This window comes from Rhyacophila brunnea, unplaced genomic scaffold (genome assembly GCF_057557595.1).
Source record: "Rhyacophila brunnea isolate RB1 unplaced genomic scaffold, BYU_Rbru_1.0 scaffold_2, whole genome shotgun sequence".
Taxonomy (NCBI): domain Eukaryota; kingdom Metazoa; phylum Arthropoda; class Insecta; order Trichoptera; family Rhyacophilidae; genus Rhyacophila; species Rhyacophila brunnea.
Window position 1 is genome coordinate 45,726,856 of NW_028232859.1, and position 25,831 is coordinate 45,752,686.

A 25,831-nucleotide genomic window follows, 5' to 3' on the forward strand; every position below is an offset into this window, starting at 1 on the left:
AAGACGGTACTTCAGTGAAACGGCAAATAATTTTCAACTATAGGTGCGACGAAATTTTGGACTCGCTGGCAATCGGAGAGCTAACGTCGAGCTGTGAACACGTCAATTTGTTTCGTGATGGCGACGGGGGTATTAATTCTTAAATCGTGTAAAGATGACTAAAAAACGTTACCCATTAAACGAAAATATGTCAATCAATATATTATTATTGTTACTAATATAACAATAAACAGAACATTAAAATGGATGCATGTTGGATTTATATGACAAATTATATTTCGTTCGGCACGCGTCATTTGCACAATCCGCGCATCGCATAGTCACGATCTTTTTAGACTTAGACCATGCCTCAACTGAGGTATAGCCTTAAGTAATAATGACTATTATTTAAAAATAAAAATACAATCTCAATACTTTGATATTCACACTTTCTTCCGATTCGGTACCGTTATTCTTACGATACGACATCTCTAGACATAGGGGTTACATGTAAATTGTACGTATTACATTTCACCGTAGCACAGTTCGCCGTGAGCTTTCTTATCTGAAATGAAATTCACAGAGATGAAAAAAATAGGCGTTGTTCGTGGAGCATTGCAGATAATAATATTCCTTCAAGAATGAAAGACTAACCTTACCTAACCTAATCTAAACTAATTAATAATCCAGTATATCGGCTATTTTCAAAAACTGTTTACCGCTGGCTTCCTATAAAGTAAACCAACAAGAAGCGTGTTTTATTTAGACATACATTTTATCTAAGTACTATACGACCCAAAGAGGTTGGACGGTCTTTAATATACGACCATATGTTTCCGATACAACATTTCAGGGTGAAGTGTGATATGGTGAACTGCATACGTAGAGAATTCGGACACGAGACATAATATGCATAGATAACGGTAAAATTCAGTTAGCCAAAACCTATTTCATTGTTAAAGTCCGAAGAAATTATTAGAGCTCACATTTTAATCACTCGATATCATCATGTTATTGATATTCACGTTTGAAACTGTCGTCGGTTTGATTCGTATGTCATAGCACGACGATGCGCGAATATAGACGGAGATAGAAGTACCTACCTCAGGCGAAATTCAAATATGCTCTGGCGTAATTATTATTACTCACTTCCATTTGAGCTCAATTGACTCCAATTAATTTCACATTTTTCATCATAAATATAACGAAGCAGGCGCGAAAGCGAGTCAAGACCGTTCGCGTGTTTATTTCCTTTAATTTAAAATAATATCACTGCATTTCGTATCCACGGAATACATTATTACGCTTTGAACTGTGCTCTGTGGCCTATCCGATAAACTAAGTTAAACGATCAGTTTTAATTAAGTAACATAACATATGATCACCAGCTGGGATAGATCCACTGTTGTAAGAAAGCCTAACATAGCTCTTTCTTGAGGTGGGTTGGAAATACTGTCACTAGTTTGTGTACTCAAGTATCGGATGAAACTACCCATACTCAGTACGTGTGGCCCAATAAACTTGTTCCAAAAAACTTGTGATGATATCATCGCGAGTCGCTGGCTGGTTGGTGGACTTTCAATACTATTAACATTAAATGCGCGCGAACGAGGTAGCACTAGAATATATTTATATTTTAATTTCTAAGTCTATGCATGCGAATAACACCATCTTATGAATGAACAAATAGGTCATAAATTTTCTGTAGCAGCATATTATTCCCTCGGAAATGTGGTGAGGTGACTGAGGTGACGCAGTTTACAATAAAAAAATCATTGTTATTCATTTTATGTTAACAAGAATATTATAACATAACGTAAAAGCAACTCATAAATTTAAAATTTGTTTAAAATTTTATAATAAATGCGACATTAGGCCCAGCTCTGTGTATTTTTAGCGATTCTATTGAAGCCGATATTTCAAATACTAATATGTAGTTAAGTATTAGTTCCAGTTTAGTATGAGACTTATGTCGCATACGCATGCCAACCGCTCTATATATTATTCCAAATACTTACTAGTATTTTGGAACAAGTTTTGATACTAAGTATTTTTTATACCAGTTTTCCCACATCTAGCTCCTTCCACTCTTCTCGTTCCGTAGTTGTTCGCGTCTTTGTGGTCGTACCACTGTATGGTAGTATTTCTCCAGCGGTTGTTCACTCACCTCTACAACATTGAATACTCTTGTCTGCTTCCTTATCCATTGTTTTTTTGTGATCTTTGCGAACATTATATAATATATATGATATTAATCCACTTAATAATGACCATGACGAGACCTCTAAATCCCACATCTAGCTGTCGCAACTGGGGACCACTCGTACCCCGCCTATTACCTTACCGTGTCATGTCGCCTCCACGGCAAACCGGCTCACTTTCCCGAGTACATCTCTCATGACCAAACAATTCTTGAATTCATCACACTTTCATCCTAGCGATTAAAATTTGGCATGCAGCTATTACCACTGATGAAATATTTAACTACGAAACGTTGCGACCTGTTGCGTAAATTTCATTGTTCTGGCCTGTAGCCTGTAGAGCAGCGTTTCCAAAATGGAATTCCGCAAGGGTTGCTGGTTTTTTAAAGATATCATTTTCATAAAGGAATTGAATAAGTCTAACTTGTTGTCATATTTTTGGTATTTTCTATTTCGTTTCACAAACATGTCCTGGATAATAAAAAAAACTATATATTCTTGCCAACATATTCATAAAACTAAATGAAGTATATTTATCTCAAAAATAAAAGAAGTTTTTTAATGCAATAAATAATTTCTTACTGTGCTACACTTAAATATTTGAGGTATTCTTTTGCACTCGTCAATTACATGCGTGGTCGCAGCCATGACCTATTTTGGATGAAAGCTGTTTCCTCATGTCTCAGGCTCACCAGGCACCAATAGCGAGGGCTGTGCGGCTGGTCAATGTGCTCCCTAGAGATATAGACATTTTTAGCGATGCATTATGTATTCTGTTTTTAAAATTCTATTGTATTGTTTGATTTGTCTTTTTTTTAAATTATTGTTGTTTTTTTAATTTTATTTCTTTTCCTCGTAGGTACTTTGCTTTGTTATTTGTCTCTCTACCTTTTTTCTCTAGTTGATTTAAGTACTTGTACTTTTTGTTATAAATGTCATGTTGTGAACGTCTTGAATTAATAATTTGTTATGTGCTCAACGTGTCTTTTTTTTAAATAAATAAATATTAGCTCTAATTGCTCTTTTCAGTGTAATTAGTAATACATTCACCAATAAATTGATATAGCACTGATACCATTCCTAATTAAATGTAAATGTAAAAAAGCTTCTTTTAAAATGTTTAAAAAGCTCCCTATCTGACGTTAAAGTTCTGTTACCGTAATTTTCGCGTAATCGCCCGAACCCAAGACGACCTCCCGATGAAAAACTTTGCGATGTAATTTATTTATCTTCACTAATTTAATAGCAAGGTTAGCGCACGTAAACTAATTAGTAATTTAGTTAAGTATAATGGGTTCAAATATTACTTTTATCCTCGCTGTGTGACACAATTTAATAGCGTTTTATAATCTTTAATCTTTTATTATATTCCACTAACCTTTACCTCCAGGAAACGATTTAAAAAATATTATAATCAGTCCAATTATAAGCATACCACATAAGCGTGGAGTTCGATAGTTTTGATAGAAAATATGACGTAGCTAGAGCTACGCTGAGCGAAAGAAAACGATGTAATATGCGTCATGTAAAAGCTGTCGGAAATAATAACGGCAACAATAATTAAATTCACCTTACGTAATTCGTGCGCAGTAGATAAACTTGCAATCTGCGCATTTTAAATTTAACATTAAGTTGTTCTACTACATAATATACAGAACTGTGTGATCAATGTATTTCCAAATCGATTATCCACGACATGCATGTCCAATTTAAAGTAGGATGAGATTACTATCCAGTATCAAAACTGGCAGTGATCTACCACCTCACATTATCATGCATAAACATAATATTATATTTAGCTAATGACAGAGGCGTTACAGATTAAATAGCACGTATCTTTCTCCATCATACGTAGTTACTTAATTTCTGACTCGTCGTGAAAATGATAAGTTATGATCTTTTTTGGGTACTATGGTCAAACACTTCTACTACTGTGAAAGAGCCTACTGCGCGATGGTAAAGAGAAATTATTACGCATCAGTTTAAAGCACGACTAGATCATGTGGGGTCCTTAAGCTGGTTAAGGAAATACAAATAGATATCGTTTATGCTTCCTCTTAAAAATCTCAAATTAATCGTATAATACAACAACAGAATGTAGGTAGGTACATGTTCTTTATATTTTCAAAACTATTGGCCTATAGTGCAATTCAATCTTTTACGATCAATTATTTTTTTGGCAACACTAACGATCGGGTGTGATTACACTACAATATTGGTAATTTCAGGTTATTTTTCGGCTCACTTTACGTTATACCTAATTTGTTTAAGTGTATAATATATTTTTTATTACCTACGGTTTTTTTTTAATTTTATGTCGTATATTGAGAAATATACGATACAAAATAAATAAATAAGTGATAGTCCTAATAACAGGCTTCAACAGAGAGTATTATTAAATTAAATAGTTAATATTGTTTGTTATTAAGGATGTTGATTGGCTCAACCTGCCAGAGGAAAAAGATCATAAATATTCATGCTTTGGAAACGCATACGAAACGAAAACCCAGACCCATTGATTTCTCTACCCATCTTATTGATTATATATTAAAATAGGGTAGGCTTTTAGCTAATATACGCGTTCATAATTTTTGTCATTTACGAATTAATCTGGTCAGCCAGTTAATATGAAGCGGTGTGTAGCCAATGAGGTTTTATATGGGAATTGTGCAGCTCACTTGACGGCAGTCAAAACTGACAGTGGGGTCTGTACGATTTTCGATTTGTGAGAGTAGGGCAAATTCCATAAGTGGAAACGAAACAAATTCAAATCTTTTCAATCCATGTTTCCACAGATTTATACGATACAAATTCGAAAGTCACCAATTCTCTGAAGCCAGTTTTGGTTTATGACTTAATAACGGTTATTTCGACATTTGAATCATCTACTGCGTCTTGGGTACCTACCAATGGATGATGCGATTTGTCATTAGCCTGCCCACCTTAATTTCTAAATGACGAGAAAATCTGCTAGTACAGTTCACAGATCAGATTAGTAGGATATTCATAAGAAAGCCAGTCACCATAGACTAATGTTTTGAAGCCGGATTCGATTTATTACTTTACGATAAGAATCGCAAGAATCACACGCCGATTGTCCTCAAATATTATCAATGTTGAATGCGCGTTTCGTTTACGTGACAAACACATGGCAAAGTATTATGATACAGGCGTAACTATTTCGAATAACATATTCTTTAGCACGTGTTTATTCTTTGTTTCTCCTTATGTCATCATCCAGAAAGCAATCCACTTCCCATTATTTGTGTTTCCTTGTAATTATCATGGCTATTATTTCCAATGCGCTATAATATACGGCAGGTATGTAACATGTACAAAGTAGTTATTCTTAATTAAAGGGGATAAATAAATACCAACTTAATCAATAGATACAAAAAATATGAACGATACATTTTTTTTCCAAATAAAAACGCATACTTAAATACAAACCAGTATCGTAATGAAAACGTATTGCATTAATATTGTGGGGCGTGTTTTTGTTCACAAAATAATATGAAAACAAGAAATCAAAAGAAATGTTTTGAAAAAAAAAACTCACCTCACACATTTGATTTATGTATGGCGTTGAAAATACACAGGCGACAAAGCAAAAGAAGGACTGCCCCCCGTAAATAATAGATTATTTAATAATAGAGTTAGTTCTAGAAACTGTGTAGGTAAGTGTTCAATTTGAAAAAAATATCGGCCAATATTGGTTTCGACAAAACACTTAAGAAGAAAGCTATTTTTTGTCGAATATGATTGAATTGAATCAGAATAATATTTTTATTTGTTTCATTTAACATTTTTAAAGTTTTTTTTTGTATTGCCTTGTCTAAAGGGTATACGTAGGTGCGAATGTAAATAATAGCTTCTCACGTTACGAGTATGTTCAACTTAGAGCCTCCGCCCATTACGACCAGCCACCAACCGTGGCATCGTGTTTCAATGGGCGGAGGATCTTAGGTAGGTATTCCTATATAACAATATTAAAATTAGTATTATACTGTCCTTTCCACGGGACAATGCAATAGCTAACTCTCACACACTTTTGATTAATTGATAAAAAAAACGGTGATATTTTTATTTATATGATGTTCAAATACAAACAAAGTAATAATAAACAAGCAGTAACTGCAATAAATAGGTGCAATGACTGCATTTTTGCTTAGAAATGTGTATCATTTGAGCGGATGTCCATTTTTTCATTAAGGATTTTAACGGTATTTTAGTGATAATACTGATTTTAAACTGAATAGAATATAAAGCTTTCAAACTTACCTAACGCCTAATTGTCTTTTTCCTTGGAAAGGCAGTACCTATAGTGAGGGATAAGTTTCATCCACACCAATTTAATTAATAAGACGATAATTATTCTATGACGTTTTAACCAATTTATTTATGTAAAAATGTTAAAATCGGTAATATACATACATAAAATTAAAACTATATATATTTTTTAATGTGAACGTAACGGAATGCCCGAGACACGTATTAATAAGATGGATGTAATGTATATCTTCTTTGTTTAGTTTGATTTATATTATTTTATGAATTGAATTATGGTGCCGAATGAAATCGTCCTTTTAAATTGGGACAAAATAGAAAATCTTGTATTGTGAAAACTGATGCCAATCGTTGATACTCATGATTGTGTAATTTACCCAATGATACCGAATAATAAGTTTATACATAGTGATCATGGCCCCCACATTCTGAAGTGGGCCCCAGGCCAGGAACTTTGGCGCCCCCTTACCTATCTCTAACTTTAAAGGTAGTCTGACGCTCTACTGTGGCGTTTTCCAAACGTTGTTGTATCTTTAGCGTTTTTTTAACACATTGAATTATAGAGTTGCCGAGTATCAACACAACAACTGAAAATTGCATCACCCAACCATTTATTTTAATATGGTAATAGCACCAAAGGAAAGGCGACTTTTTTTACTGTTATAGAAAATTTAAGATGCGTGTTTATCTCATTTATCTGGTAAACCCGCCACGCCTGGCCCCTAGACTACAGCCTTGTGAACAATGAAAGTCATAAGTCATAACATAATAATACAATATTTTTGATTACTTTTAATACACCTACTGAGATAATTACGGAGGGAATGGGACAACTGGACTCCGGATAATTGGACGCCGCACTGTCGTAGACACGTATACAGAACGTAGACAAGGTATTTTAATCAGTTTCTATCTACTACTTAGTAGTTGTAATTCATTTTACTCTTAACATAATGTATTCTTTATTGCGGATTGAGAATTACCATGCCTAAGGCTTTATATAAAATAAAAACTCTTTTTTCGTTGGAACTTAAACATATGCACGATTAAATCATTATTTACGTCTGCATATTTACATTCTCACCAACTATTAAATCATAATAATTATTTAAATATAAATAATAATATTAAATATTTTTTTAAAGTACCTATAAGTACCTAACGTCTATTTATTTTCAAAAACCGTGGCATCCAGTTGTCTAGGCGACAAATCGTCCTAGACCCAATTACGGAGGTTCGTCCTCACTATACTTACCATAATTGATGCGCAGTAGCAATATTCAAACGATAAATGTATGGTCTGTGTATAAAATACCCTGATTATCGTTTTAATAGATCCGTATATCTTATTTTATATCTGCAAACCAATAAAATAAATGAAATAACCAATCATTTGCTGGCCCAACATTCACGCTGGAGTAAGCCGATCCCATTATTTATTGGCTCTAGTCGATGGCGGTCGAGTGCTATCCGAACCTACTCAACCATGTTTAATGAAAAATTTCAACGCGTATACGAAAAAAAGCACATTACGCCGAATAAATAATTTGTACTGTCTGGTGTTTTGAAGGAAATCGTTTTTCACGCTTTGATGGGGGCCTATAAGAAAGCCCACACAATTAATCACATTCCCGATCGACCTACTGCTGGAGAAATGAGAGCTTTCCTTAAAAATGGTCTCAATTCTTTGTACCTACTTACATACATACCTACATACTTTATAGAAACGTACTTTAAAACGATATTAACATGTTAACTCAATTCCGTATGTACACTACTTAATACCAACACCATCCAATACCCAACTTCTAATTGAGAAACAACTCAAAATTTTCTTTATACATAATTCAATATAAAATTAATTGAAAATTTCTTCAACGGGTCACAAAATCGAATAAGTCTTTCTGGGATTATCATTAATTTAATTATAAACTGGAACGTCTGGGTTAGTTATTTATTAAACTGTAAAATTACATTGTGCATTTATTGGTTAGTTCATTATTTGAACTAAATAAAAAATAAATACATACTATATTGAGTTCATGTAGAGCAGATTTTTTTTGGACTACCCACTTTTATGATAGGTAGATATATTATTTATCATTAGCACCCACCCAGAAAGCCATTTAAAAATGCTATATATTAGTTTACCCACGATGGCCGATAGCGTCGTGGGTCCCAGGTTCGAATCCTGGGTCTGGCAAGTACATATGTTGTTTTTGAATTTGTGTATGAGTCAGAGTATGGACTTAATAGCTTAAGCAAGTGGCTGACATCCATTTCTCGTAAAAAGAAAAACTCTGTTAATACAAACCTCCACTCTGTGGAAGCCCATATGATCTTATTAGGATCGGACATGGTCGGAAATAGATTAGTCAATTAAATTAATTTTGGTTGAATTATTAATTTTGATTGATTTATTAATTTTAAATTAATTTAATTAATAATGCATGGGGCGCGAAACCCAAGAGACGCAGGTTCGATCCTGCCGAGGCTCTTACTTTTTTCGAAAAAGAATTTTTCTATTGACTATATTTTCTCATGAATGTTTACAGAATTATGTATGTTATATACAAATATTATATTCGTACCATATTTGTTCTTATAGAAGTGTAACTTATCACCACTTATACATAAAATGCCACGTAATGTTTTCTATTTTCGTGACTTTTAATAACTCCAAATCGCGTAGTTACCCACAACGATTCACTGAGATAAAGTTTACTGGTAGTGTTTTGTATTATTCGACTCTTTTAAATACCCTAGGATCGCCAAAGCGATTATAGACCGAGCCGGATTTACCATAGTGCCAAAAAGGCTATAGCCCAGGCCTCCGTAATTTGTGAAGGCGAATGTTCATTTGCTATATTGTTACAAATTAAAAATTATATTTTCCGTTTTATAACTTTGCACTTTTTTGCACATTTAAGTATGTACACTGATACGTCTCTTTGCCTGATTACCTTGCATAAAATTAGATCAAATGCTATTCACCTGTAATAGTATATGTAGTAATAAATAAATAAATAAATAGATAATATATGTAAAAAAAATATTTTTAGAATATATTACATCATTTTCATCCTCGAGCCGGAGTGCAAAGTTATGAAGCGTATACTCTACTTTCGTAACACACATAGAGCCGAATCGATTTTACTCGACTCGCTTGCGATATAATGAGTAATAATAAAATAATAGATGTTGACAAAATAATACATGATTTTACAAACGATTTTTTTTAAATATATTAGCCCAGGGCCCCTTCAAGACCCGGCACTGGTGATAGTGCTCACTTTGAGAATCACTGATCTAGAGCGTAAAACGATCAAGGAAAGTAAAATAACGCAGAATATTTTAATCTTAAATTTTAAACAAATATATCCGATTTTATTCAGTTGGTAAAAGTTTCAGAATTCCCTACTGACAGGCAATAAACACTCGTATTTTATTGCCAAAATACAGATTTATGATATCAGTATTTGTGAAATGATTAATATTTTATGGGTAGGTATCTGAAGTGTCCGAAAGGCCAATAGTATACTGAAATAAGAATAAAGAAAATGTATTTATTTTGTATATCAACGAAACCTGTCGATTTTATCAGTTTATTTTTCCCTCGAGAATTCTTAATGACTTTATTTTCTCAGTCAGTGGATATCAATATCTTGATAAGAGTCAAGCTTTTGTTTTCCAAACAATGAACTGGTCTCTTGAATATACTTTTGCCTTGATCGTCTTGAATAATACAGTCTTGTATAAGCTGATATTACGCATTTAAATTTTACACAAGTAAATAAATTATGTAGTTGGGTATATAATTCTTGTAAGAAAGATAAGACAATACATAGTGAGTGACCATATTATTGTAGATTCGATTCATCATTCTATACCTGATCATCAACGTAAGCCGGGTTACACATACAAACTCGTCTCGATTGCAACACTTCGAATTTGTCGATGTGATTTCTAAATTTGTCATCTTAGGATTGTTTTAAAGATGGATGTATAGCTCGATACTGTTGTCAAAATAAATAACTCAAATATGGTAGAATTAACAAAAAACCTTTGTACTAAAACCGTTTTTATACCGCGTGATCGTCAATATAATTAATAACTTATATCATGAGGTATTTTTTTTAATGTTCTATCTATAATATCACTCTCTTGGTAGTGCTTGACATTATGTGATTTTTAGAACTGATCAAATGTAACATCGAATCGTTTAAAAACGTACATAATATGGGACTAATTTTCGATAGTGGACAAATCCCGGCAGGTTTATTTTCAAACAGGGTTAAACCCATTTATTTCAACAAGTCAATTAATCGCAAAGGCAGACACCATCTTGCTATGAAGGTGATCAGAAAGACGACGTACTTTTTTGTTTGAATGAAAATATTGGATTTTCTCACTTTGTCAAAAAATGTATTTGGCTGAATTTCAAACAAAACTACCTCCCGATATAAGTTTGATTTGATAATAAATACATTATTCTATGTATATAACTAAGTATGTTCAAACATTTTATTTTATTTATATAAGACTATTAAATTAAAATTTTCCCATATAAGCGTAGTAAGTATGTACTAAATACGACGTAAACATTTCATATGTAATGGTAGATTATGCATATGTAGTAGAAATTGTTAGCTTTATTTTAATTGGATTATTTTAAGTTAGGTTCTTAGGGATAACGGATCAATGCTCACTAATAATACATAATATACAATATTATATAGATGAACTAGGAAAACAATATGACTGAACTATCAACTAATTGCTCATCCATTATCGGGCAGAATAGTATTGTATAGTCTGAGATTAGGAAGAGTCTATTCTTAACTATCCCTACCGAGAAAATCTGAATGTTAATAATGTTACATTACCTACGTTATATTCTGTTACTGAATGTTGATATTTGATTAATTCGGCAAATTTGGCAATCTTGTTTGTTATTATGAATTCATGTATGACTTGAGTTGGGTTTCGGGAATTTCCAGTCGGGAATTCTCGAGAAATTTTCGAGATTTTCCATCCCGAATCTCGAGAATTGAAATTTTTAACATTTCGGGAAATCCCGGGTCTTGAGAATCTTTTCTCGGGATTCGGGATTTCTTTATTATCAAATATTAATTGAAAAAACGATTTTCTATATGAAAAAAGTGGTCTGAAAACACAAAACGCTCAAGGACTGATCGGGGCATATAACACAATTAAGCCAACGTCGACTCAAAATGAGCGCAATTTTTGCAACATCAGGGAATTTTGTGTCTCAAAAGCGTACGCGATTGTCAGTCGCAGCGATTGACAGTCTGTGTTTTTTGAAATTTTTAATAAGTAATGTTTAGAATTATTTTTTTTCCTACTTCTATTTTGTTTGTCTTCTCACATAAATAAAAAAAATCATATTTTTTTGGATTTTTACAGGTTTTTTTAAATTTCCCGATTTCTCGAGAATTATTTTCTAGAAATCCCGAATCTCGAGATTGAGATTTTCTCGGGAAATACCCAACTCTATGTGTGACAATAATTATTAGACTACTGGTTATTTTATTGATTAAAAAACAGTAGACGCATTAAAACGAAAGTGGCATTTCTGCTAAATCTAATATAAGGAGCTGTTTGAAAATACAAAGAATGTATTCATCATAAATTGACAGAGAAAATATGTTTTATAAATATTGATAAAACTCATTTCTTTTGAATGTCATTATTCTGACACCGAGAACTACCATAGAAATATAGATATTATGCAATGACATTAGATATCACGTTCATTTGTTTTTTTGAATCTTGCATAAAGTACTACAGACCTACAAACTTATCTGAAGAATAGGATGGGGGAGCCACTGTCGAAAACTACCCAATCAAGACTCGTAACTGGACAAAATCTGACATTCGAATGAAATTTTCCAAATGGCGTCCTATGGTAGTTCGTAGTTCCGTTTTTGGCCATTCTACAGATAAGTTTGTAGGTATGTACTTATCAGTTTTTACTAATAGGTACTAAATTTAATAATTACAAGATAAAAAGAACTTTTTATATACAACGTTTTTAAATTTTCTGTTGAATCATATAAACTTGACTTGACTAGCTTAAACGATCAAAAAAATTTGTACTTGATAGAAATAATACTGAAATATGTCATATTGATTTCCATAGTAACGCACGTATATATTAATAATTTAGTTGCTAGGACCCCAGACCCCTAGCAACCAATAATAGTAGATTGGATTACGGATTTCTTCCGAAATAACTTTTCATACAAAACAGAATAAACTGAAAATGAATTCAATTCTACTTAAAGATAGCTAAAAGTATTAAAAAATACATTTGCATCGTGTTCTGATATATTCTAAAAGTTTCAAATGTCTAGCTAGTCGGGAAATTAATTAAAAATCGATTGCAAGATTTGTACCGGACAAAGAACCACCGGACAAATAAGAATACGAGCTAAGAAAAACGTTGTAAAATGGGAATAACGGAAACGAGAATGGCTATAATGTAAATAGCGGAAAATGCCAATTAATATAAATGAGGCAACCTTCGCGCCTACATCGATGTAATTTTTGGTGACCACATTTCAACATCGCCCATACAGACTACACCCGAAACTATACATATCCTAAGTTAACCTTTGATGCGAACTTTCCCACGCGGCTCATACAGCTCTTGTAGAATGTAATGCCACATCCAACCCAGCTAAAATAATTATTCAATAACAATTATTTATAAGCCAGTTTTGTCATACTAATTTATTTATATTTTGTTTGTTTCAGTGAATGGTGAATATATCACTGCCTGTCCGCATGACGACGCTGTGAACATTTTGAGAAACGCTGGAGATTTAGTAGTACTAACTGTAAAGCATTACAGAGCGGCGACGCCCTTCCTCCAAAAACAAGGTAATTTTATTATGTTTATATTTTTCATATAGTTATTTATTATTCTCATATGCTCTAATTATGCCAAAATTGAGATAGTATAGCATATTATGAAGGACCATACAAAATAATTTGAAGACTTTGTAGCGTCATTATGATGTACTATTTTTTCTTATCATCCGAATGAATATTTAATGATCACATAAACCAGGCAAAATTTATACTATACTAATACGAAAAAAAACGAGTCGTGAAAATGTAAAAAGGGATTTCATTAAAATTTAGAAGGGGAGGCATTATCACTATACCTATTTGTATTTCATTAACCAGCTTAAGTGAAATTCTTGTTAAAATCAACCATCTGGAAGCCCGTGTGACCTCGGCATATTGATTCGTATTGCATCACTCACTGCCTGTCGCAGAAGTGAGAGAAAAATGTGATTATCCGAGCTTTAGGTTCGCAATAGGCTTTTTGCACAGTAGGAGAATAGTTTGATGATGATTGCCCAAAAAATCAAAACTTTTCATTTTTACGACGAATTAAAAATTGAGTATTTATTTGTCACGGTGAAAAATAAGAACGCCTTAGACGTCCTCAGCCAAATATAACACGATTCTTCAAGTTAAATAATGACAATGCAAGAGTGTGGTAGATCACTGCCAGTTTTGATGCTGGGTAGTAAATCACAGCCTACTGGCAGCGATGGCCTAGCGGCTCACGCGTCGGTTTATAATGGCGTGAGTCCCAAGTTCGAATCCTGGGCCTGTCAAACACAATATTGTTTTTTAATGTGTATTTGGAATCAGGGTATGTACATAATAGGTTGAGCAAGTGGCTAATATCCATTTCTGGTAACAATCTGTTAATACCTCCACTCTGTGGAGGCCCATAATATAATCTTATTTGGATCGGAAATGGTCAAAAAAATAAAAACGACTTGAAGTCAGCCTACGATTTAAAACAAAGCCATAAGTATTTTGTTTCATAAGATATCCGTGATTATATAATTTTTACGAATCATTAACTTGTCAATTAGCTTAACATAGATATAGTATCCTCCACGTAACTTTGCAATTGTACACAGTGCCAAGATTTGTGTATAATACGCACTGCGTATTAGTGTATTAGTAAATGGCAGGCACCTGATTGGCTGATTTCATAAAATAATTCAAAATAATTCAAAAAAATCTATTCCAAGTTACGTGGAGGGTGGTCTAGTATGGTAAAATATGTTTGATAACATTTTTAACTGATTATCCATTTAATCCACTAGTGTCTTTTAGGTCCGAAAATTTCGCACAGTTTCATGTACATACCTAATGTCTAGGGTTTCGAGTTGTACATGAATGCCGGTTTTTCAAGTGTTTTCTAAAGCAGCATTTTCTACTCTATATTAATTTTACTGTGTACTAACCTTTTCTTGGAACTACTAAAAATGTAGTCCATTTTCGTATAAACTATTGATTTTTTTTTCACTTAACAACGGAGAAAAGTGAAAACCATTACGAATCGTTGTATAGTGAATATTGTTTTTCGTGACTAAGGTAATTTGTAAGTAACTTAATATTATTGGTACCCCGCCGGCACACATTAATATAATTTCAACATTATTTCACAAAATCAATAATTACTTAAAATTTCATCAATCAATTTGTACACCAAATCATAAATTGATCGGCGGCAAAAATTGGGAATACTTTTTAAACAACATAATAATAATATTATACTTAAGTACCGATAAATCCATCGCTTTTGTTTATCTTCTAAATGGAAAGTATTTAATTACATTTCCTTGTCAAGAAATAAAATAAATAATAAATGTTGTAATTCCATAAGCCAACCGAGAAATAAGCTTTCAAGAAAGTAAGCAATACTAGAATGACGCTCACAATAGCGGTGTCTCTCAATCTGTGGCTCGTGAAAGCTCTTAAATTTAGTGTATAAAAAATAACTGAATACTAAATAATAGTGGTTGTCAACCTTCCAAAGGTACGACTAGAATAATTCTTCCATGCTCGATATATGATGGGATTGTTTGAAGATTTATGTCTAACTGATACATTGAGACCGGTACTATAATAGACCGCGTATGCTACATAATTCCAAGTCTGATACCTTATGCAAGCGGTTCCCAACCTTATTTTCATCAGGAGCACATTTATAACGACAAATCGAATGGCCGACACAATAATCAAAATTATTATCTTTAATTTCAATAAAACAGTGTCTTCCCAATCTACATTGAATTTATAAGTTTTTTGTTTTTTTAATTTGGATAGTACAAAAAAATTGTATCGTGACAAATATATAAATCTGTATCTTTATTTCGCTAGGTGGCAGCATTGCTGGTTACGTTTTAATTAAGCGCCAAAATGCACATTTTAAACATTTCTGAAGTAAAGTCAACCATACATTATTAAAATATAATATTCATATTATATTTGTGTTTAAAAAAAAAACATTATAAAATGCACAAATGTGTCCGCGAGGACAGTATTTTGAATCCGTGCCTTATACTATTATGTGAAAGTTACGAACGAATATTGGTTGAAATACACTATATTGTGCCTGATTCCTATGATGATCAATAATTACCTTTTGTGTCAAATCAAATATTATAGATCAAATATTATAGTCGCTGTCTGTTGTGGGATGCATTTTTCGGGGGCCGCCTAGTCAGTGGACACCTCATACTAAAATTTTGAGAATAACTGAACCATATCCCATCGATTGAATAAGTCTCCAATCGAGATAAGAGGATTTTAATTCGCTATCCTGCAGCGTTGTACAGGCAATGCGCTCGGGCGGCGTATGTCTAATCTCTCATCTCTGGGGGAAACGGGTCAGACTTCACAGAAGTAGGAAGAAAATTGCTAGAGTCGATGGAAAATGAGATCGCTGATAATCCGTCTATGGATTCATTTGAAATCAATCGAGCCCTATTTGAAAAAGCAAATGTTTTTTTTTTACTTATTTTATTACTCGGTAACATTGCCAGATTAAAATGTACGTATACCTATAAAAGATTGTTTTATTGAGTCGATGTCAGTGATCACTACGTGTACTACGATAGTATCAGGACTTTATTTTTATTCTCGTATATATTACTGTTGATCATTGTGACGTCTTTTAAATTAGTTAGTATGTATCTTCAGCGATCCCTGTATTATACCGTCTGCATAGATAAAGGCCTTCCTTCACTTGGTCAAACTGTCGTGAGTAAGTCAGAGATGTCTAACGCGTCGATTTTGGTCAATCACACGATATACCTTTAGTAGAGTATACATTTTAATAACTTTGCACTTTTGACTACACTGATACGCCTATTTGCCTGATTACCTCGCATAAAATTAGATCAAATGATACACTTGTATTAATATATGTAGTGATAAATTAATAAACAGATAATATCCGCAAAAAAGATATTTTTAGAATATATTACACCATTTTCATCATAGAGCCAAAGTGCAAAGTTATGAAGCATATACTCTAATAGAGTGGCGAATCGTAAAAAAGCACGTAGGTACATTCAGTTGTAATATTAACATATAATTTAATTGTGATTTTATAAGGAAATCATTAACCATTTCTACGTGTATTTCCTTAACCTGCCTTACGTGAAAATTGTTTTAAAATTGTCCATGAGGAAATTCATGTGACCTTGTTCTATCACTTGATTCGTATTGCATCACTCAGCCTGCCGCTGGAGTGAGACAAAGCTTCACCCGCGCTTTAAACGGAATCGGTATTTCTTCTCACCGTTGCATAGTATGCTTTTTGGACAATAGGATAATAGTTTGACTACGCGTGCAAATAGTGAAAAAATGATCATGTGTATGTCGAATGGAAAATTGAGAACTTTATCGATATAAAGTTGAAAAAATTAATTAAAAATTTTGTATCTACCTATGTTAAATTATTAATTGATTTAGAATTAATACGTTAACTTCATTTCACACTCAGTAGGTATATTTTTTCTGGTTTATAATGTAAAAGCTGAATTAGTAAAATAATTGATCATGTATCTATAACTATTTTAACATTTAAATAAGAAAATAATGTTTAATAATATGGATCATTTCTGATTCTCTCTATATGCTTACATGGAAATTTGTCATTTAGGATATGGTACCCTTCTATACATTTATAAATGTATCTCTCTCGTTTTAATTCCGTATTTGTGCTTTTGTTGCTTTCCGGATGTACAGGGAAGTGACAGGGAAAGCTCGGTTGTGACATGTCGGAAACCGCATTTAGCAATCGGACGAATTCGCCGACAGGTAAACGACGTGGTGTTTACCGACACCTGTGACAATTTACTCGCGTTAATTATGTAGCAACGAAACCCTTCAGCGAACTAAACTATTATCTTAATGATCACGGTTAGAATGGAGAAATAATAGCTGCATAGTCATCATAAAATCATTTTGAATCTTGGTGGAAGTCCGGACAAAACGGAACGTGTGGGTAAAATGAATAGTTGTCATCATTGCCGCTAAAGTTGTGATTATATTATGCTGTTATCACGTGACGTCACAGTAAGCTTCCGCTACAGTGTTTAAAATGTTACCAGACTGCTCCCAACACGTAGCACATTTTGAACCTTTAAACGAACATTGTCAGTTAGAAAAATCTGCCGAAATTACAAGAAAACTAATGAGGTCACCTCACGTTGTACCGTACTGCATCGACACCTGCATGACTCAATAAACGTTTTTTATCATTTTCTACATGCCTATACATTTTCGAGTCATGTCGAAATCGCTTGTTTTTTGTTTTTAGCGGTTGGCACTATGTATTTTCTATAAGAATGATGTCTATTATCTATGGATGTAATATCGCAAGTAATTTTAACGTGCGCACACGTAGAAACTGAAAAATTAATTGAAATTAGCATGAATAATGAATAATAATTCAAAATACTAATATATTAGAGTTGGCACCCTCCATCATAGAATTTACAGAGATGGTGATCGTTCAAAATATTCTGCAAAATCACGAAACCATGGACTAAATCTATCGCCGTGACAGCGTGGCAGTACGCGACGTGCATCTCAATATAATCACCACAACTTAAGATACCAATAATTACAAGATAAAAAGAACTTTTTATACTTACAACGTTTTTAAATTTTCTGTTGAACCATATAAACTTGACTTGACTAGCTTAAACGATCAAAAAAATTTATACTTGACATGTCATATTGATTTCCATAGTAACGCATGTATATATTCATAATTTAGTTGCTAGGACCCCAGAGCCCTAGCAACCAATAATGGTGTCGAAATAACTATTCATACAAATCAGAATTAACTGAAAATAAATTCAATTCTACTTAAATATGGCTAAAAGTATTAAAAAATGGCATTGGCGTCGTGTTCTGATATATTCTAAAAGTTTCAAATGTCTAGCTGGTCGGGAAGTTAGTTAAAAATCGATTGCAAGATTTGTACCGGACAAAGAACCACCGGTCAAATAAGAATACGAGCTAAAAAAAACGTTGTAAAAATACAGTCACACAGATCAAATTTATTGATATATTGTTCGCATGTCAATTTCATATCTTATCAGTCTTATCACTATCATTTGATTCTTTTAACGAATGGTGTTATAACGATTTGTGTTTTTCTATGTTTTTTTTTTGCCCTTTTCATGAGTCTGTGTCTGAATTATTTATTACCTACCTAGTTTTCTACCTCTAAATGAGTGCTATAATATTGTTATAGTGAAATATATGATAAGCATTTTGTTTTGTATATTGGGTATTAGTAATATTCGGTTTTAACCGTTTTGTTCATTTCAAGTTCATTTCAAAAGAAGCCACCAGGCATAGCAGATTAGGTACTTACTCAAAATTAGGTATCCTCGAGTAAGGTAGCTTTAAATAAACCAATTTTCAGCAAAACTTATTCCAGTAAGATAACAAAGAAGCCAAAGTAAAAAAAAAATCAAAATGTACACAGAAATAAGCATATTATAATATATTAAATAATGAACTGAAGAATGCTGTACCTACCCTATTTTTAAGTATGTTCTGCAGTTTTGTAGTCATGATAACTTCTTTGTCGTTTCCCGTTTCTCATGTCATTTGAGGACGTCAATATCGTAAACCAATTAATACAATATGAGAATTTATTAACCACTAAAATGTAAATATACTCAATTTTCAGATCTAAATATTCTCTTAGATTATTCATAAGTTTATATTAAACATCGAATTTAAGAAAACTAATCTAACTTATTTAAAAAAATGTGAAAACGTAATAACTGTAGCCATGGCTCCCACAAGGGGCGACTGACAGGGCTCTAACTAGAAGGCCCGGGCATAGGAGGGTCATGGCGTGGGGGGTCGACCAGCTAAGTAACATTAACCTTATCACTGCCAGCCAATTTTTACTAGTAGGCCAGCTATTTTCGGAATAAAATAAATCCTTTAAAAAATATGAAATAAGAACGTAATGATAAATATTTGTGAAAACTCAGCAACACAACAGGTTTATCAAGTTTATTGTGAATATTTTCACACTAAAATGATAAATATTGTTTAGAAAATATACACAGAATGTTTATTCAGAAGTTATGACGTTTACAAGAACCCGCGAATATATTCGTCCGTGGCATGACGCGACATACATGCTTTGGCGAGTCAATTCGTCCGTGGCACGGATCAGATAACATACAACACGCATCACAAATTTACTCTAATAGTAAAAAAAAGTCGCCTGCGGCGCTACTTTACTTCGTGGTTATTAAATATTTTAAATATGTGATTGTGCGTTGCCCGCCAAAGATCCTCACCTGGGGGCCCGCTTCAATATGTGAGGGCCATGACTGTAGCACAAATAAATACATTTTTTCAGAATTTTTATATATACTTACGTATAATCTTACAAAGTAGATATCCAGCTAACCATTTCATAAAAAATATAGTAAATTGAGTATCAATTGTTGTAATACGTTGAAATAGTTGAAGTTATAGTTGACTTCTTTGTTTATTTCCTTAAGCACATTTCCAGGATGAGTCTCTTTTATACTGGCTCTTGTGAAAAACATCATTATCTTCCATTTTCACAGCAGGCTATTAATAAATTGCAGAATTTTTATTATTTAATTAAAAACATGTAGTTACACATGCAACCATGGCCCCCACAAGGGGGGGCTGACAGGGCCCTAGCCTGGGGGCCTGGGATCAAGAGGGGCCCGGCGAGGCGAGTCGACCAATAAGTGAGATAAACACACACCACAAATTTGCTTCACTACTTAAAAAAGGCTATTTTCCTTCAATAATATTATTATTTAAATTTATGTGGTTGTACGATACCTACAATTTTTAATTGTGTATCAATACTCGACAACTGCATTATTCGAGTGGATGTATTAAAATATACTAAAAAACACTAAATACATATACACATTAATTTTATCGCGTACGCCATTTGGAAAACGCTGCTGCAGAGCGTCACACTGCTTTATATTTCGCGATAGGTAGGGGGACCGCCAAAAATCCTACCCTGTGGGCCCGCTTGAGGATGTTGGTCCCATGCATGCAACACAATCTAAAAATGAAAAACGACAGCTTCGGATTCGCCTCGAACGGTGGCACTCACTATCAGAACGCCTCGGAATGGGCAGACCTCACCACGCGTTACTTTGCACCGTTAACTTCACACCTGTCATTGTATTCATTTATCACTCGAGCATCCTCCAACCGGTATTCCACCTCTCAACACTTTCACCCCTAAGAGGTATAGAATTGTTATCCCATAAAAGTGTTGAATAATGCCATAATATTGGCCAGCTGGTATACCTATTTATACGTGTTTTGTATGCAACAAAAAACATGATTATATGCATGCACGTATGCACTTAAAATCAATAAAATATGCACTAAAACCGAAGAAATATGCAGTTAAAAATTGACATTTTTTGTGGGAAAAAATTGTAAATACCCACTTTACCCAATATTACTGACAAAAAATCGAGTAACTAGTTAATATTTTTTCAACATAATACGATATCAGAACAAAAAACACAAACAAAGAATATAAAGTTAATCAATTACAATTTACAAAATACTACAAATAATTGAATAATAAATGCAATGTAAACCAAACATAACTTAAAAAACAAAAATGACACACTTAACTATTCCAAAATACTATTTTCTGTTTTTTGCCCGAAAAAAAATACATTATTTTTTTCAATATTATGCTCTGGCATTAAATTTTTCTGCATAGGTGTCTGTCAGTATTTTGTTTATAAGCGGAAAACTACCTCTCAACGTCCACTTGGGCAAACTGTAAATAATAGTGCCCGAGTTGACTTCACTTTTTCCACTGATAAATCCACAGCTCGGAGATGGCATTAAAAATGCAAGTGCATCTAAACTATCTTCCTTCCTAACTTAGTTATATTTCGATAATATAATTTAAAAAAAACTAAAATTATACATTCAAAAGCTCTAAAATATGCATTTATTTATGAAATATGCACTAATGTCTCAAATATGCTCTAACGTCTCAAATATGCATTTATATACACAATAAAATTTTATTTTTGGATTCCGTGTCTTTCAAAACAGATTTCTGTGCTGTGCATACACCCTAACAAAACATGCACTAGCATATAAATCCGGGCCCTAGTTATTATTATCTATTTCAACAATATGTAGACATAGATAATATAATCATAGCTATTGTAATATTGGTGAGTAATTTACTAATGTGTCTTCTAAATTGTTTATTAATGTCAAAATGATACATCAGTCGTGTTATTTTATTATGTAAGGTAAATCGTTCAGAATTCATAATCGAAAAATAATTCAATATTCTGACTGTCTAATTCGTTTGCTGTGTTATTAGTAGTATTGCCATAATCGAGTTCACTAAGTAAATTAACAAAACGGAGTGAAACTATTATGAAGCTTAAGTATAATTTAAATGGCAACATTAATTTGTCAGTATCCGAACTTATCGTTAAAGCTGGTATTGTACACTGGTGATTGTCACTAGGGTACACAGTATAATCGGAAATTGAATCCACGACCTACGAGTTTAGGTGCTGGCATATTTTCCACTAATCACTGTGAAAAGTACTAATAGTCGCTCTGCTGATAGTAGGTACTAGTTCAATGAGTCAAATAGTATTATAGTAAATATCATAAATACTATTTTGAATAGGTATAGCGTTTTCTAGTACACCCGATACAGACGAGCCTCGCCAATGTTGTATTGTGTGTGGTAACACGTTGGCAAATGACAAAATGGTTTCCGATCAGTGGAAAAGGGTGACTTTTAGAAAGAGGTAGGCTGTGGAGATCTGATAAAAAGAGTACCCTTGTCAGGCATACTTACGGGAAATAAGAAGTAATACGATATTACTACTAATAAATATGTAGGTACTGTGGCACCCCCGTATGGACCCCATTTGGGGATGTCTCTGTGTATCTGGAGAGGCCCGAATCGGTATCAAACCCAACAAATAGTAAAGCGCTGATTACGAAAATAAATAATAATAACAGAGCCGAGCCGGCAATGCCGTAGATTATGGCCGTTGAAATATTGCAACGTCGCCGTCTTTCGACAACGGCTCTCGTTGAAAAGCGAAAACACAAGATGGCGGGCAGAACGCTACAAACAGCTAAATCGTGAACACGCCAATTTCGTCCTATGTAAAATGAAATTATTAAAAATATAACTATTATATAATATTAACTTAAATATACCTTGCCGTTTCCAAAACAATTCCGGTGTGTTATTTGTTCACCTCCAAATCCTAAAATCCAGACGAAAAACCATACTAAAAATAAAAGTGACAGTTTGCTATTCACATTCAAAATGGAGGGAAGTGATAGTACCTACATACTAATGATAACGACACGCTAATTCGATGAAATTTCAATAGTTCACTGACGACATAAAATTGAGTGATGAGTAGGTAAATTACGTATTTTCCTAAATATTTATACACACCAAAAATCATTACATAAAATATTTTTTCATTTTAAAAACAATAAATATTTATTTATGTGTTTAAATGCCATAAAATTATTTTTTTAAATTATGTACTTAATCATTAATTTCCTTGGACAAAGCTGCAGTCATAGACATTATTATTATGTGCAAAGGTTTTCCGATCCGAACTTACCATATTGCATACAATGCGATTGACAGACTGAGGTTATCTGACATAAAGTCCATACAAAAAAAATCAGCGTTCATCAACGAATAATCCGATAAATACGTTAATGACAGGTGGCGCGGTGTAGCATAATTTTTTTTAAACCTTTGACAGATTGTTTTGTGATCTGTATATATTTATAATACATGCCTACATAATATACAACAGATGTAGTCGGCATATTAAAATATTTTTATGGAATATAAAATAATCAAGTGAGTAAATACGTCAATATGCAATTAAAAATTATTTTTCTTAAGAAAGTATGTTTTAAATAATCGCCTAGTATGGAGTCTTTGCCACTGTTACCGATGAAGTGAATCGACATTTTTTCACCAAATAATATTGCTACATATCCCCCTTTTTTAAGTTTATTGAAATCGTAAAGTCAACAATCAGCAAGTAATATGACCGAGATGACGATTTCCGAAAAGTCTCAAGAAGCAAGTTACCTCGTGATAGCCAGCCTCTGGCTAAAAAAATAAAACAATATTACTCGCAGGAAACTTGATATGGCATGATTTATTTTAAATTATATTATTTCTAATCGAAAAATATTTGCAGCACATTGTTTATTGTTATATTTTTGTTTATCTGCTTTTTTAATTGAATTATTTTTTTTTCTTCTGGTAACTCTGCTTACTTTTGAGATATTGAACTCTAGAATGAATCATTTCTCAAACGCCGATTCAGAAATAGTCGATACCCATTTAAAATGCTTATGCCAAAAATTCCATGCATAATTATTATCTTCATTTAAAAAAGTAATCCCTTCGTGGAAGACGTCAATCGATGCGAAATTTGATAGTCGAGAATAAGGATAACGACTCGAGTTATCTTTTGATATTACTTTGGTATCCTGACTTAAAATACAAATGTTTTTAGTAACAAATCCATTAAATTATCGTCAAAATTTTTGACTTGGTAGGTGGATATTTGTAGTGGTCAATGACCTCGGGCATTGTCATCACTCATCATTATTTAAACATTGTAATAATTAGCAAATCATTTAAACTATCACACAATAGTCGGGAATGGGACAACTGGACTCCGGACAATTAGACGCCGCACTGTCGTAGACACGTATACATAACGTAGACGAGGTATTTTAATCAGTTTCTATCTACTACTTCTAGTAGTTTTAATTCAACATAATGTATTCTTTATTGCGGATTGAGAATTACCATGCCTAAGGCTTTATATATAAAAAAAAACTCTTTTTTCGTTGGAACTTAAACGTATGCACGATTAAATCATTATTTACGTCTGCATATTTACATTCTCACCAACTATTAAATCATAATATAAACATTTAAATATAAATCTACACCATCTACACCTCCTGGTCATCCCCAAACATAACGGTCTCACCCTCCACAACGAGACTCGCGAAATATTCTTGTGAGAATTCTTTTTCGGATATGTATGTAAAAAAACAGAGAAAACGAATAAATGTCAATGCAGCGCTTCATTTTTCTGAAACAACACTAAAGCCATTGGTTATCAATTATTCTAGCAAAGATGCAGCAGCAGATTTCACATTATTTTTTTAATTAAAACCTTTCTCAGTTTTTATTATTATTAACAATTTAATTACTGTTCGGTTTCTGATTATTTTAATTAACAATATTATAATGTGGCAGAACACCAAGGAGCCAAGGAGCAGAACTAACCTGCCATTGGTGATGCCAAATTGAAGGGCAATAACCCCTGTTCAACTAAATCGCTTCGGATATTAATATATTCCACCTACGTGAGGATGAGTATAGGTGGGCGTTGTTTTATAAATTCTTAAAATACAGTCCACTTAACTCATTCGGTGTGCTTCCATACTTTATAATTCAATTTTTTTATAATTTTTGTGCCTTTTACATTACTTTTCGTACTTTTTTGTGATATTGCATATTTTTTTTTTTCTTTACACTGTTTAATTCTATTTCTTTGTTTTTAAATGTCATTTTTCTTTTATTTTGTTAACTGTCAATTCATGGCGGAACTGCATTGTATTGTCGTTTGATTTAATAAAACACAAATTTGTCAAACGCGGAATTTCAAATGGACGACAATAATAAATTCGCTGCCTAGGCAACGGAACAATTCTAAACTATAATATTATACTGTATAATCGTCACGATTGCAGTATCATCCTGTGGCGTAAAGGTAGTGCGTTCGGCTGATAACCGAACAATCGGTGATTCGAATCCAATCGAGTGCGTTTTTTTCGTGTGAAAAAATAAATTATGTGTTACATGTTACACGCCAAAAATACACTCTGATCTTCTGATTTCCCAAACGCGC

General features: G+C 33.0%; 1 protein-coding gene across 1 annotated transcript in view; it reads left to right on the plus strand.

The window, feature by feature from the left end:
• Positions 1–25,831, plus strand: part of Syn2 (Syntrophin-like 2) — a 374,597-nt gene that overhangs the window by 323,868 nt on the left and 24,898 nt on the right. Inside the window, exon 5 of the mRNA XM_085947698.1 lies at positions 13,248–13,373. Coding sequence (XP_085803824.1) covers positions 13,248–13,373 — 126 coding nt within the window. The remainder of the gene's footprint in view (positions 1–13,247; positions 13,374–25,831) is intronic.